Source organism: Cylas formicarius, unplaced genomic scaffold, assembly GCF_029955315.1.
Source record: "Cylas formicarius isolate icCylForm1 unplaced genomic scaffold, icCylForm1.1 PGA_scaffold_9__14_contigs__length_23061073, whole genome shotgun sequence".
Classification (NCBI taxonomy): domain Eukaryota; kingdom Metazoa; phylum Arthropoda; class Insecta; order Coleoptera; family Brentidae; genus Cylas; species Cylas formicarius.
Window position 1 is genome coordinate 4,109,953 of NW_026844365.1, and position 16,695 is coordinate 4,126,647.

The 16,695-nt window shown below is 34.1% G+C and overlaps 1 protein-coding gene across 2 annotated transcripts; it reads right to left on the minus strand.

The window, feature by feature from the left end:
- Positions 1-96: 96 nt before the first annotated feature.
- LOC132707206 (uncharacterized) lies at positions 97-14,465 on the minus strand. 2 transcript variants are annotated; one of them, XM_060678952.1, is made up of 8 exons: positions 14,386-14,465; positions 11,114-11,377; positions 10,791-11,042; positions 8,976-9,158; positions 7,078-7,347; positions 5,649-5,855; positions 2,992-3,172; positions 97-275 (listed from the first exon to the last, which is right to left on the minus strand). In XM_060678952.1, exons 1-8 carry the CDS (start codon positions 14,395-14,397, stop codon positions 106-108), a joined length of 1,539 nt encoding a protein of 512 aa, XP_060534935.1. In that variant the 5' UTR covers positions 14,398-14,465; the 3' UTR covers positions 97-105. The 2 variants fall into 2 exon arrangements, with proteins under 2 accessions (XP_060534935.1, XP_060534934.1); XM_060678951.1 differs by having other exon boundaries at positions 11,096-11,377.
- Positions 14,466-16,695: the final 2,230 nt, after the last annotated feature.

Here is a 16,695-nt window from a genome sequence, read left to right on the forward strand (position 1 = left end):
TGGGCTTGCTTTTTCTTCTACACTCATATGCTTTGAGCTGGGTGACGTATGAGCCAAAAAAAAAACAATTTTAGTTAATAAAAAAATTTGTTTTCCTATTATTTATCAAATTTCATTATAACCAAGCGAACTCGTTTCAGCGTCCAACAACTTTAAGTATTTAAATATATCCTCGCAAATTATTTGGGCTTCCGTTTTCGATGCTATAAGGGCCTTATCAACCTCCAGGCCTATTTGAAACCGGTCATCGTAAGTGAGGATGCTGATCGTTAGTCCTGAAAAATAACGAAGAATGGCAGAAAGTATTCTTGTACAGGGTAGCTCAAATTACGGGAGACGTTTTGCATTTTGGAAAATTCCAAACATTTCCCAAAATATTCGAAAAAAATAGTTGGTGTTTTTCGTCTCCTGGCTTTATCTATTTAGATAACTTAAATTGAGAAACACATTTTCATGAGCGCATTTTCCGTTCTATACCTTGGCTTTTGGCGACTATCATCAACTTAATTTTTTTAATAAGTACCTGATTTTTTGCAATTTAATAAACTCCTTTCATCACTGTATATCGTGACTTTGATATTTTCTGTGTGTAAAGGCCCTGAACTACAATTTTACGTGAGGTAAAAAAAAAGCATAATCTTCTTATATTTTCATGATCGTTTTATTGGAACTCATTGTTATCTAACATCGGAAATTACTTTAATAATGGAAATTTTCATGAAATTAAACATAACACACAAAGAAAGTGGACAATGAATCAATTTACATAAACAAGTTGTGCTATGTTATCTTGCTACCCAGGGTAAAAATAAACATAACAGATAAGAGATAATCTTCCCTTATCAAGTTTTGTCGTAGAACTTAAAGGTCGTGAGGTGTTATTTAAACATCCAAAAATTAAATAATCAAGGGAACTGCGCTAATAACGGGCGATCTCACAAAACCATTGTTTAATATCCATTTGTGAGTTAAGTTTTATACAAAAGTTGTATTAGTTAAGTTAAGTTATTAGTGGTTAAAAAATCGAGTTACTTCCGTTCCATTGTGCGCAGGAGTTTGCTGCTCATAATCAAATTTACATATCGTTCTGAAGTTAAGGTCAGTAGTTATTCTAACGCGGGACTGTGACGACGATTCAAGGTCTCCGATGGTTTGTTCCATCAGCAGTGTACCAAAGCTAGTTCGTCGTAAAGGGTCATGTAAAAGAGTAAAGGTCGCGCCGAAGAAGACCAGAGTGATTTTCCACCATTAATTAAAGGTAAATAAAGGGTACCTCCCCTAGAGGTGGTGTCGTTGTCACTAATTAAGGTGTGTGTGTCGAACGTGAAGTGTGACGACATAGTACCCTTTCGGCATGCCGACCCCACTAGTGCCTTTTTGGCAATTCCACCCCATACCTTTATAGTACCTCCCCTAGGGGAGGTTACCCCAGGGGACCCCTTGCAACTACCTACACCTGTCACTAATTACAGATTTTTTATGGTACACCTTAATTACTGTTGACACATAGGTGGAAAATCACTCTGGTCTTCTTCGCCGTGACCTTTACTTCTTTTCCATAACCCTTTACGAAGCTTTGGTACACTGCTGATGGAACAAGCCATCGGTGACCTTGAATCGTCACAGTCCCGCGTTAGAATAACTACTAAGGTCCCGTCGTAAATAAAGGTCCAATGATTCTGTTCCTCCACAAACCAATCCATACATTGAATTGGTGTGGTCCGTTCATAGATATAAAAAAGTGACCAATCAAGATTATTACCTAAAGTTTCGGAATTTAAATTCAGGTAAAATTGTGGTCCGTAACAAAAAATCAATTTATACCTACCTGTGCTTAATATTCTTTGGTTTGGCATACTACTTAGTTTAAGTTTTTTAGTAATCATTTCGTGTGTAATACGGCGTGTGTTGAATCGCGTGCGAATTATGCAAAATATGAAAAACTCCTTTCCTGAGTGCTTGACTAAAGTATATTTCAAACGCTTTGTTGCTATGAAAATGTAAAGCATTTTGAACAGGTTTTCTGGATTTGTTCACTTCATGAGCAAATGGTCGAAAAAAATAAGCTAACTTCATTAATAATCTGCTCTTCTTGAGCAATTACTCGGGATCCATATTTTCTTCTTGGTTTATGAAAACTATCATAGAGACAAATGATTGTCTGAAATTGCTGAGGCTATGGTATTGAGGGATACAAGTCCACTTGACTTGCTATTTGAGTCTTTGGATTGTAACTATAACGGCTTTTTATCATAATGCGCATTTCGAAAGAAAAAAAAATACCATTTTGCTATTACTAGAGCCGAAATTTGATAAAAAAAAATAGAGCTGGAAAATGCATCGAGGCACACTTATAGTGATTAAATTATGTAATTTGTTTTTATTACACTCTCACCTAAAAATGTAGTTCAGGGCCGTATTATGGTTAAATAAATATGAAATATTCTGGAAAACTGAAAAAACCATTAGGTCCGTATTTAACAAAATTAAGTTTGTGATGGTCGCCAGAAGCGGAAACACTGTAGACGGAGTTTTAGAGTAGAAATAGGGACCATGAAAATGTGTTTTACCTTATATCCCTTGGGGTTTTCGAAATGGTAAATGGTAAATATGGTCGCATTAAAACATACATCGGCCAAAAAAAAACTTTTTTTAGGTTAGTTCTCCTATTCCATATTACATGATACGATTATATTTTATCAAAAAATTATAACTCAACGAATTACTATAGAAATAAAACAAAAAAACGATTTTTTCTATTTTTCTACAGAAATATAAATAAGATTGTCAAAATTACATCAAGTCATGACATTTAAGGACAATTACAATCCTTTTTGATTTGAAGATGATTAGGAATTACCAGCAAACATGGCGTAAAATGTAGTGAGAAAGGGGGAAGTGGTAATAACTCCCGCTAATAAAACTTAAACTCACCATCATCTAATCAGTAACTTAAAAGATCTTAACAATTGGTTAAACAAGATAACTTACCTGTTTTCATCCTATTTGGGGCGTAAAACGTTACTGAAGTTATGGCCGTGTTACCGAAGGTAACCTTAGCAGTTCCTGGAAGGCTTGTCACAATGGCAGTCATTCCTGGCAACGTGGATACTATTTTTACGCAGAAAGCGGGCAAGAGACCCATGAAGTATTCCATAATAATGAAAGCTACCTATAGAAGTAACACAGCTTATTTAATTGTAATATATTAATAGTAAACGGCATTCGACTCACAAGATTATTTGACACGAGCGGAGCGTTTGCGAATTCTGACGCCCATGTCAGTGAATATATTCGTGTTGTTTGGCGAAAATGTACCCAAAAACTGAAGGCCGTAGAAAAAGTATAGTTGTTTTAATGAAGGAATATTCCCAAGTATTTTTAAAATTTCTAAAGTAACGCCAATATCTAAAACGGAGACCCTCAAATGGTCGATAATTATCGTCCTATCCTGTCCTATCCTATAGTCCTAAAAGAGAGGCTATATAAATTTGTTGAAGTAAATCAATAGACAACAGTTTGTGAGCGCAAAGAACAATAAGTCTGATTTGGCTTGCGTTGAGTTTGGAGTACCCCAGGGCTCCGTTCTGGGACCCCTCCTTTCTATTATATACATAAATGATATTTGCCAGTACATGATGCCTGATAGTGAGATTGTGCTGTTTTCTGATGACACAACGTTTATTAATGTGGCAAATCATGCAAGACTCTGGGCGAACACATTGGCGAGCTAAGAAAAATCTTTGAAATATTCATTTTCTTTTGCGTCAACGTCGCAAAATAGTGAGTTTTGATGTATTGAAGTCAACTTACTTTGGTTCATTTCACTCGCGTATAAGCTACGCCACCATGCCATTAAAATAGTTAGGATGCAAAAAAAGGCACTACCGATAATTACAAATTCAAATTTTAAAGAACACTGTAAGCCATTGTTTATTAAACATAAAATAATGACTGTCCCATGTTCATATTTCAAAAGTGTTCTCGAGATACACTCCAAGACCGATAGTTTGCCGAGGGGTTCTGATTCTCATAGGTATGAATAGGTATGACACCCGGATTGCAAATAATCTCGTGCTTCCGAGATACAGGTTGCAGAAATCAAAACAAAAGTCTCCTTATATAAATATACAATAAATATAAATATAAATCTTTTAAACTTTTTTTTTCTTCTAGGTAAGGGTTATAATAGCGTTGGTGATTTTTTTCAAGACAACATCGGTAATCACGTGTTGCGGGGCGTTGGGCATTGATTGTATTTTAATGTTGTTCTGTGCTATATAAATATAAATTTATTTTTTTATTTGTTGTCCTGTTATTGTGAAGTTATGTTCATTGTATATCTAGATTTAGTATATTATGACGTTATATACAATTTTATGTTAGGTATATACTTACATATATTCGATTTATTTTTTTTTGCTTTGTATGATATTGTAAAGTTGTCAATAAACCATATATCTATCTGTCTATTTATCTATGCAACACGTTCGGCAAACTTTTTAAATTATCCGCTGCGCTCCGCTCGTGTAAACTCGTGAATCGAATGCCGTTTACCGCACTTGCTGGATAATACACTATTTTCTATGACCGTTAGTTTTTGGGTACATTTTCGCAAAACAACACGAATACATTCAGCGGCATGACCGTCAGAATTGACAATCAAAATTAAAAGCGTGGGAAACATCTCCGAAAACATCCGATTGCTCCCAAATCCGTGCGGTAAATTCCCGGAAATGTCCGAAGTGGCTGGAATTTGTGGGAAACGAAACTGACGCTTCCCGCACGCTAGACTCGCGTCTAATTAGGTATTTTACAGACGGGAGTAGAAAAATATAATTATTCGACAGAAAACACTTTCTTTTGGGTTCTTTGCACTTGCAGCTTTCGCTGGGTTTCATAAAACTCTCAAAATGGCTTCCACAATGGCCCGCAAGGTTTCCGGATCTCAATAATTTAAATTTTTTATAGGATCGGTCTAGTATATAAAACACGTTCGAAGATTTGAGACTTAGAATCCGTTATTGGTAAAAAATCAATACGTTTTATGCTATTCCTTTTTACTAAATTATTTTAGTCTCTCTGACAAGAAGAGCTCAAGAGCTCTCTCACCCCTGGTAGATTTTTGTACAACACTGGTTTTAAACCGGGTTCATAAAAAATAATTTGACGCTTAAATATTTCCAAAACTACCAAAGTTGGAACGATAAAATTCAATACCTGAGGATTTTTGAACGTGCAGTTCTAAGGATTCTTACCTTCGAAAACCTCAAAAATTCTGAGAGTGTTTAATAATAATAATAATAATAATAATTTTATTCACGTATTGATATACAATCGAAAGGACAGGGTTCGCATGATCAAAATAAGATATTTTGTGCCTCCGTTTTTAAACCTATCCTAAGAAGGTAGCAGTGCTAGGCAGGAAAACTACACATAATATGTGCAAATAGTGGGACTTACACATTGGAAATAGTTTACAGTAGACATTACTTAAATATTTAATGATAATTCACGCAGGTGTGTGGAAAAAGTATTGTTTAGCAATTTAAGAGACTGATCCAATGCATTATATGTTTAAGCAATGTCATATGTAAAAATTTTTCAGGTGGAGGGGTGAGCAGGCCTTTAAAGTAGGATGTAATTACCTCTATTTCGATGCCACTTTTTAATATCTCGAATCGCTCTTTGACTTCTAGAAGCGTCTGAATTAACGTAGCTCTCCTGGTTGGAAAAGTCGCAATGCCAAAAGAAAATTTGTTGACCAGCGTGACCGGACCCGGCTTCAACATGTCCCTGACGGACATAATAAACGGCATCCCTACGCTTATGTAATTTGGCACGCCGTATCCGTTCTAAAAAATAGAAGTTTTTGCAAAGTTTCTTCTGAATTCCCTGATTTGTAAATAGAACAGCCAATTACAAAAAAACTAAACAATTTTTTGTGTTAAACATTTTCAATTAAATATAGAATAAAAATAATTTGATAACTTTGAATATTGAGTTTTTGAAGTTTAATTTATGTAAGAAGTTTCAATTCATTATTTTCAAGGTTGTAGGAGAAAAATTAAAAAAAAAGAAACAGGACATTAAAAAATTTTGAATGAAAATCAACTAACACGGGCATATATAAGAATTAAATCTTAAAAAATTGTCTGGTTCATCATCAACAACTCATCTGAAACATGCCCGTCTGGTGATGGCTATTCTTTGCCTATTTTGTATTTTTCTTTACATTTTTTTCAACTAAAGTCCTCCAATCATTTACTCTTTGATTTTTTCTTCTATTCTATTAGGTATACGTATTACCACTGTGTCTGCTTGTCTGTGTTTATTTACAGACCGGTTAGAAAAATAATATACCCTCGAACTACCCTAGACAGCTATTTATTTGCTATTACTATCACTACTTACTATTACTATTAATGTATACACAAAAATAAAGAAAACCTTCAAACAAGTCTTGATATTCAAACTCTTACAATGTCCTCTGTGTGAAGAGGGACAGAGAGAACTAACCAAAACAAACACGAACAGGAGCTGGATCAAGCATGAATTTTATAACAATGCTATCTATTAAGGTACCATTCGCTTGCATATATAGACAGTATAAAAGAGGAAGAAAGTCCAATTCCTCTAATTATTTATTTAATTAGAGGAACTATGCAAACTCTGTATAAAAGAGGTAAAAATCGGGTCTCAGGTATGAACCTTGTGGGACGCTTTATGGGATACTTGTTTGAGTCTGAAATAAAACCCTGAACTAAACGTTTAGTGACCTTCCCTTCCGATATGAATTTGAGGACCCATCTCAGAAGCAAGCAAGCCAAACATTGTTGAAAATCTTACGAAAATCAGTGTAAATAATATCAATCCTCGTTCTGTTGTCAGGGTGGCAGATATTCGATGAAGGCTTTTAGGATGAAAGCCATGCCATTGCCAATGCTAAATTTATTTGTTGGGTCGCAACTTAAGTCAGCAAAAACGTGCCTTTCTGGCTCAAAAACGCTTACAAAATGTGAACGGAAACAAACCAAAATCTATTAGGATCATAACCATACTTTCGTATTTACCCACCCTCTTGTAAAAATCCGTCAAACTGGCAACCAGCGCAGTATGAACTACTTCCGAAAACGCCATTTTCGGGAATTTGTTTTTAATTTTTTTCACCGTAGGGATCAATTCTTCCTTATCTTCGACGGACCACGCGACAATTTTATCGCCGCACAGGCAAGGCCCGTGTAAAGGATTTTCGTCGCTCTCTCGCGCGAAAAGAAGATGAAGCAACGTACCAAAGATGAAAAACAGCACGTATAAATTCCTTAGGATTGATTTAATGCGGCCGAACTAAAAAAAAAAACGTCAACGCCAAGTATTTGTCTAGAACGTATTTGCACGTATGCAAAGTGTCACCAAACTTAGAAGAAAAAGCACTCACAAATGTTAAACTAAGTGAAAAAAATGTTCAAAAATGGTCAACAAACCAAAATGTTTTTGTTTTAGAAACGCGTCATGCTTTTATTTATTACAAGAAAAAACTTTTATCGGGTTAAAAACAAAGTAATTGAGAGTTAGAAGAATAAACTTTTATTAAGTGAGACCAACATAAATGTACTTGATTCTGGTGCATTAATTATAATGGCATTGAGATTGTAACACCCAGTACATGTGTATAATGTTTACAACTTTAATTTCACAAAAAATTATTATTTTTTTATTCAGTTCTATTGCAGAAAGGTAACTGAAGACACAGTTTAGTTTTCAACGATTACAATATGGATTTTTTCAAATATCCCGAGCAGAGTATGTGATAGACGAAACCTACGAATACAACAATTGTAGGTCTTGATGCCACCTATGACACTGTTTGAACCAATTAGCCATATTTTTTGCGATTTTTGATTTGCGGCTAATAAGTTACTCTGTAAAAAAACAATTTTCTATTTATTTCGGGAAATAAAATACAAAAGCTTTTGCTATACGGGCTATATCGCAATATAAAAGAAAGTGAAAGAAATTTTCAATAATAAGGGGACCCATTTTTCAATTTTTTTGAATTTGCCGTATATTTTTGAAAAATGGTCAAGAATAAAAGTTTTGCGTCTTCTGGTTCAAGAATTTTTTTGGTCTCCTAAACGGTTTTTGAAAAATGATGTTTTTTGTAGACCCTTGCACACGCGATTTTTAATTTTTTTAGAATACTTCCCGACCCCCCAGCCCAGTGAATTCCATTTATCAAAGAACCACAAGTTATGAGATGATCATATGGAATATGCAGATACGTGTGGCATGGTATCAATGATTGTTTTTCCTTGTGGATTCACAATACATGATCCAATTTTTCAGTAAAATAATTCTACACCACGTACCTCTTGACTTCCTCCCACAAACTAATGTAACCTTTCTTCTGGAGTACTCCAGATCAATGGACTGTTCGCTTATTTAACATATATGATATATAACAGGTCATTCCTATCCCACATGTATCCCAAAAGCCTCACAAGGTATTAATAAAATATATTTACATTCACTGGGTGTTGAAATTTCTATGTCACACTGCTTCTGCATTTATAGCAGCACCTCCTTCGAAAGAGCTCTATTAGATAACTTGCAATTCAGTAGAAGTAGATGCCATTTTGGTAAAAATCATGGAAATATTAGTTTAAAAGTTACTGAATCGGAATGAACTAATAATAGACTTTTTGAGGAACAGGAAGTTTGCTTCAACTCGAGGAATATTATACCTTATTGATACTAATACTGTTTTTCACCCGAGGACACTAATAAGTTAAGTCATTTGTCAGTATATCAGTGAATAAGGAAATGTAATGAAATAAATTAAATTTTGTTAATTTCTTTATTATTTTTGCTGTTTTCCTTCTTCGAATGCACTTATAAGGAAAAGTGATTGCTTTTTCTTCGATTTACATTTACTGAGAGATACATAAAATGCATCATCAACATTAACTACGTACCCAAATCACCAAGTTGAAGTCATTTGAGGTTTGGGTTAGTAATCCGCTGTACTTCTTAAGAGTTGTGGTCAAGTACTGATCCGCTTGTGTGTCGCTGAAGACCTTCATAAAAAACGAAATGAAGGTGGCCCCGTCTCCCACCACGTGGTTAAATCTAAATATCACTGGATAGGCGTGCTTACCCTAGAAAAAGTAATAAGTATAATAATTCGTGGGTGTTACAAGCAAATAAGTCCAGAAAACCAAAAATGAGAGAAACTTAGTTTTTTTAAGCAAATGGTTAGCATTCCTTTTCATCGTCTTGGGTCGCCATGTTTAAATCAACTTGTGGAATCATTAAACTTGTGATGCAGAAACGATCCCTTACAGAATAATATTTCAATTCCGTACTAAAGGTCATTTCCCCTTGGGTAATTACGATGTATTAGACGGTAGCCCATGGCTTTGAGAATGTAGAACTAAATGGCTGTCCTGAAGTACTGAAACCATATAGCTATTTGATATTATCATATCCTACTACAGTATCCATTTGCTTGTTAACAGCGATTTCCGCAGACATGAAGCGTTTTTTTCGAGAAAAAAAATACACGATAAAAAAAAATCTTGAAACAATAGATCTGCCAGATCGAATTCTATAGTAGTATATTAGGCAACAAGTGCTGTAAACGGCATTTGACTCACGAGCGCAGCGGAGCGAGTGTTTAATAAACGAGTACCTTAAACAGTTTACCGAACATGTTGCATACTATACTTTTTCTACGACCGTCATTCACTGACAGTCAGAAATGACAAACGTCAACATTCAAACCCGTGCCGTAAAATCCCGGAAATGTCCGAAGTAGTTCGGATTCGTGGGAAACAAAACTGACGTGGTAAAGTGACGCTTCCCGCAAGCTAGATCCGTGTGTAATTAGGTATTTTACAGACGGGAATAGAAAAAGATAATTGACAATAACTAGAAAGCTGTGTTTCAATATTTATACATGGCCGTATAGTCCGCATGGACAGCTAAAACTTTTATATTGAAGGTTTTCACATATTGTACAAAGTTTTCGTGTAAATTTTGCATTTGGGAGAAATTAAGTTTCGCCAAGTATTTTTTAAAATTTTTTGATTTTTTTTTGTTATTTTGAGTTCCAGAACAAAGTTATAATACACAATACAATAGTACAATAAACCAATACACAGCAGCCTATAAAATATGCATTTTTTTATAAATAAATTGTTTGCTGTTGAATGGTATTAATAAAAGATTTTACTTTCAAATTGTGGCTACGGTTCTTCCAAAATGTATAACTTGGAGGAAAGATTCAATGTGGTAAAATAATGTCAGTAAATGGAAGGCTGGTATTTAAGACACACAGCTCTGATTTAGTAAAAGTCATCGTTAAAAAATAAAAGTGTTACAGAAATCTATCACTAGAGGGCACTATACTTAGAACATTTTTTTAATTTTCCCTATATTTTATTTATTTAGACTGATATTGCAAAATAGAACAAATTGGCTCAAGCAGAATCCTCAAAAAATGTTGCTCTTGTTTTAAGTCGTTTAGCCACAAATTGACTTTTTAATTCCCGACAACACTTCTAATTTACAGAAAGGTGATACTGGATATCGCCATATGCATTTATAATTATTAATACATTACATACATTCAGTAGCAGTTGTGACGACTTTTTTATTTTGCAATAAATAAAATACATACATACAAGTTTCCGAACTCAATTTCCGAACACCCTATATAGCTAATAGCTGAATGGTGATAACAGTCACCTGGGTTAATATAGCTCGCAGCGCTTAAATCGTACACTTACATTCCTCTTGGCTACAAGGGGACTTTCGCTAACCCGAAACTCCCACATCCCAGCGCCATTTTTGGGAAGCGGTTCGTTAACCATTTCACTAACGATATCCCTCAAAGCGTCGTCATCAAACGGCCTATCTTTGGGCACGCGCAGCACTTTGGCGCAGTCAGTTAAATCCACATCGTCGTTTACAAAATAATAATATCCGCACGATTTGTGCACCGTTGCCTTTAATTTTGGATAGTCGTTCACGTCAAATACCTAAAAAAAAAGTTTAACGTTTGGTTTGCTGGAAAATATGCGCGGCTTCTTACCCTTTCTTTAGCGCGTACCGTAAGCTTTTGCTTCAGGTCTATCCTATCTTGGCACTCCAGCAAAAACAATACGTTCACCACACACCTCCATTCGTTTCTCTCGTGCGTCCACAGGGTGTCGGGGCTAGCGAGGAACCCGCCGAACCTTTTTCCATGTTTGGAAATAAGCACCAGCTTGAGAAGCGTTTTAAAAATGAAGAGTAGAACGAAGACGGGTATCAGAAGCGGCAAAAAAGGTGCCGTCACCAAGTAAAACAACAGGCTCGGACCCTGCTGTATTTTCTGAAAAATACCCAAATTTTTCGAGGTTGCAGTACTAGCATTATTACTAGAACCATCACCTTTTGATATGCCAAACCAAATACCGAAATAAAGAATTTAGTTCTCAAAATCGAACACCAAAAACTCACTTTTATTCAAAAAAATAACTTTAATGAAAAAAAAAGACTTCATATCTAAAACGTTATTTGGTGCCAACAACCAAATATTTGCTATGTGAACAATAGTCTGCCTTGTGAAACGTATCTCGTTATAAGGAAATGTACAGGGTATCCCATCTTGAACCCTTTGACACACTTTATCTCAGTAATATTTAAAGATACATTTTTGTAAAATTAAAGATTCTGTAAACAAAATTATCCCGGTTTTTGAGATACAGGGTGAAATCCAAAACTATCGATTTTCGTCTCATGAGTTATTGAAACTTTCATATAAGATATTTCCGTAGAATCTAGTGGCGTAGTTTGCTTTTTACTTTCTCTAACTGTTTTTTAGCTATGAATCAAACATGTATATTTTTAAATTGAACACCCTATATATTATTTAATGATTTAAGCTTTTCAAAAATATATATTAGTATAGGGTCGCAGTTTACGCTTTATTTTTGTAAAATTAAAGATTCCGTGCACAAAATTATCATACATTTATCCTTTTGAAAACATACATTAGTATAAAGTTGAAATCAAATTTTTTTTTTCATTTTTATTTTATTTGTAGCAGTAGGCGATAGTAAATCAACTACATCAATCAAACTTAAAATAAATTTAAACAGTTATTGCTATACAAGAGACTCTTTACTGAATTTTGAAAAAACAGGATGAAAATATATATTTTTTTAAATAATAATATCTTATTATTACGATAAATATTATGTTATAATAATATTAAGTACGTTATTGGCAATGAAGCATTTATTAAAAACAAAAAAGCAAATGTGTCAATAACTTAGCAGACTTCATTTCATTTTAATTAATTTTCTATGAGAATGGGAATGTCTGAAAATTCTGAAAAATACGATATGAAAATGCCCAAGAAGCTTCAGAATAATATTACCACAGGTGACGTTTTTAAAGGGATATGTTCAGTATGATTTTTATATTATAGATGTGTTTTGTTTTTTTTTAATCATGCCATACTTTGGGACGAATAGCTTACAAAATGTATTAAGTAGAACTTACAGCACCCAGATATTCTTGAGGAAGGAATTACGCGAAGATATTCCCTTAGCATATTATAAATGATATCTGCTTTAAGCAAGAAGGTGCCTCAAGTCATAACTCTGGACTTTTCAGACTTGCCTCAAAAATGGACAGACCTGTAAGATGGCCTTCGCGATTTCCGGATCTTTGACTTTTAGATTTCTTTTTATGAGAATGTATGTAAAATAACTGTGGCAGAACTTCTATTGGCAATTGCTGTAACTTTCGAAACTCTACGAAAGAGACCAATAATACTTTTAAAATAAGAAAAATGTGCGAGTTTTGCATTCGATAAAATGGTCTCTAATTAGAACAACAGTTTTAGGTGTATTATTACGTTAATATTCCGTATTAGTTAATATAATAAGTAGGAAATTGTTACAAATACATAACGTATAAAATACGTTAAAATAAATAATCACGACCTACTGTTGCAAATAAAATTAAAAAAAATAAATTTTGCTTCCGATACATATTCCTGAAAAGCTTATATAATTTTCAATTAATGCAAAAAAATTTATACAGGAAGTTATTTAAATGAGACCTAGGACTGGTCTCCACGCAGCCCAGAGCTTAACCCATTAAAAGGTTTATGGGGTTAAATGGGTAGGAAGCAGTACGATTAAAACAAAAGAAATGTTCATGAACATAGAGAAGGAGACCAAGAAGGTAGGACTCATGATCAACGAGGACAAGACCAAATATATGTGGGCCGGACGGAGAGCAGGAAGGGGCAGAATAGGACAGAACATAACCATGGACACCCACAATTTTCAATGCGTAAACCAATTTCAGTACCTAGGAGCAGTTATAACTTCGGATAACGATATCACCAGCGAAATAAAAGCAAGAATACAAAAGGGCAATAAATGTTTTTTCGCCTTGCAGAACCTGTTTAAGTCCCGACTGATATCTAGGAACTCAAAACTACGGATATATTCGGCAGTAATCAAGCCAATCGTAATGTATGGCTCGGAAACATGGACAATGACAAAGCAGAACGAACTAGTGTTAAGACGCTTTGAACGAAGGATGTTGCGGAAAATCTTTGGACCAACAATAGATGAGAGAACGGGTCAATATCGAATAAGAACGAATGCGGAGCTTAACGACATGTACAAAAGACCGAGTTTAGTAAACGAAATAAAAGCACAAAGGCTCAGGTGGGCTGGACACGTGCAGAGATCGCCGAATGGACGTCTTGTAAAGAGGATATGGGAAGAAAACCCAGCAGGAAAGAGACCCTTAGGAAGACCAAGGCTCAGATGGAGGGACAATATCGAAGAGGATGTAAAAATCTTGGGAGTACGGAACTGGAAGGAGGTTGTGTTGGACAGGGACAGATGGAGACGAGTCGTAGATGCAGCTAAGACCCACGAAGGGTTGTGACGCTACGGGAAAAAAAAAAAAAAAGGGAAGGTGGCTTAAACATCATCAACCTCCTGCATCCTTAAATGAATGCAGAGAACATAATGAAATATCGATTAAACAAGAATTAAAGATTAAGAATAGGAATAGAATAGGAATTGCCCGATATTTAGTTTTAATTTGCATATGCATTGACTTGACGTTAAATCCCACAAAATGTGACAAATATTTAGTATTCAACTGATTTTTTTTTTCATTAAACACTCTGTACATGCCTAAAATATATATTTAAATAAAAAATAATAATGTCGTTTCTAAAGACTTAAGCAACAATTAAAAAAAATATCCGATTCTTTGATGAGAACTTGAAAAAATTCATTCGCCTAAATTTAACAATTTGATAATAGTAGCGAAAAACATTTAGGTAATAGTCGTTAAGCTCACCTCAAGTTGCATGTTTGTTGAAGCACAATGATATCAAATAGGAAGGTATTATGTTCGAGAATATAGCCCAAAGAGTTGAGTGATAATTGCTAATAATCAATGTCGTTTAATTAGTGTTGATTACACCTTACGGTGTTCGAAAAAATGTGTGCATTTAACAAAAACTTAATTAGCCCTGTTTACGCGCATAGTATATTTTTTACCTACAGATGCAATGCAAGTTTTTGCCGCATTTTTAAATCCAAACCTAGTCAAATGGTTAAAGTCTGTTTCTAAATGATGCGGAGTAATAAAACGCGGGGTTCCGTTCAGTACGTTCAGTGGGTAGAGAATTAGCTCAAAGAAATGTGACACTAACCAAAAGTGATCAAAACTAAAGAAAACGTAATAAGATAATTTTAAGTTTTTTCCAATAATTCTCATATAAAACAGCGATATTTGTCTTGCTTTTTATTAAGTTATTACTATTTAAAAAATTACACTTAAATAGTCCGTTAGACCTTATGACCTTATAACAATTACCTTGCTATGAAGCACACAGTTTATGAGGAATGTAAACAAGTAAAGGACTTTTTATTTAAGCAAACGATTTTCTGAAAGTCTTATTGAAAATAAATTTAAAGTTTCCGTAACAGTATGGTAGCAGTCACTTCCAGAAAACAAATTTCCTTTGCTTTAAAATGGTTAAAATCAACAACATTCTCATTCTCCATCAGGAAGATCCCGAAAGCAAAATCCGTACCTCAGGAAGATAGGATAGATAAGTTCGCTTAATTCAATGCTTTTTCAAATTTAGATTCTGACCAACCGTTTTCCCAGGAACTTGGTGCTGCACACCGTTGACCACTGAAAAATTTCCCTCATCTCCCAGAAAGAAGGCATAATAACCACTATAGTCTACGAACAGGCGTACAAACCAGGTCAAAATGTTCGAAATTATTATTTGCGTAGATAATATTAGACAGTGGTACCAGAACGGACCTCACATGTTAGCGTTAAGCTTCCTTGACGTATTTTTGTTGTTACAAGGATTGTGCTTTATCCCTTTCTCCGTAAGAGGCAAGGTCCTAAAGTAGGGACTATTTTAAATTATTTTGCAGCAAACACAGGCATTTGATATAGACGATATTAAACCACGGCTGAACTTGCAAGCAGGGATAACTCGGCTCAGTGTAAAACTGGCTTTATGATGCAGTCCATATGATCGGCAATGGAAAGAATCAGGTACTCAAGCTGGGGGCCGAAACCATCAGACTTAGGGACGTGGATAACTTACACTTTCATAGAATAGGGAAGTGAATACTTAGAAGTGTGCAGTAATAAGGTCGTAACTACGAGACTTACTCATATCCCTATTGTAAAGTTATTTTTATGACCATTTAATTAACATTCAATTTGAATTTGTTAAAAATTAAATTAAAAGAAAAATTCTATGCACTACAACCAGGTAAAATTGGAATTTTGGTTTGGTTAGTCCTCTTCGTGTCCAATAACAAGTTATGCATCACGCGAGTGGCTTTTTTGCAGTATAATTTTATCCGCATGGTTCGCTATTAGTATTATTAAATATTTTGTTATTAACGATGTCATATATTTGCGTGTGCATTAATCGCTATGTGCGTTTACCAGGAAATTGGCTCCATATTTCGTCGCATCGTCGCAGCCCTTAATATATCGTTTAAGATGCCCTTCGGACCTTCAGATAATGGCGTTAAGGTATTCTTAAAGCAACACAATTTGATCTTAATTCAAGAAATAGAATTAAGAATATAATTCAAAATGGTAGTTAGTTTGTGCTATTAATAATAATAATGGATCATAATAAAGCTGCATCCTCAATACGATTTGACAATGCTGTTAATATGCCTGCATTAAAAGACTGTATATTTTGATAATAAATTACTAATAAATTAGATACTAAACCTAACCCATCTCACTCTAATAAAATTGATACAAAATATAATAAATCTAGGTAAATTTAAATCCCCCTTTTGATACCCTTCTTTATATTAAATGACTTTTAAATTGCAATCTACATATACATGATATTCAATCAATTAACATAGAAAAAATTAAACAGACGGACTTATAATTCAATAATTCATATTCTAATAAAAAAAACTTTAATTTAATTCATAAATTTATTATTATTAAAATAAATATAATAGAAAAAAATAAAATTAAAAATGAATAAATCTTACAAATTTTTATTACTTAAAATGTTAAGTTCATTAATTAAGTTAATTTAAAGGTTATTTTATATATATATATATATATATATATATATATATATATATATATATATATATA

Coding starts and splice junctions, on each gene's coding strand:
- LOC132707206 (XM_060678951.1), bottom strand. Junction 11,043..11,095: donor CGGTACGCGCTAAAGAAAGG/GTAAGAAGCCGC, acceptor CTTTTTTTTTAG/GTATTTGACGTGAACGACTA. Junction 276..2,991: donor CCCAAATAGGATGAAAACAG/GTAAGTTATCTT, acceptor GTTATTTTTCAG/GACTAACGATCAGCATCCTC.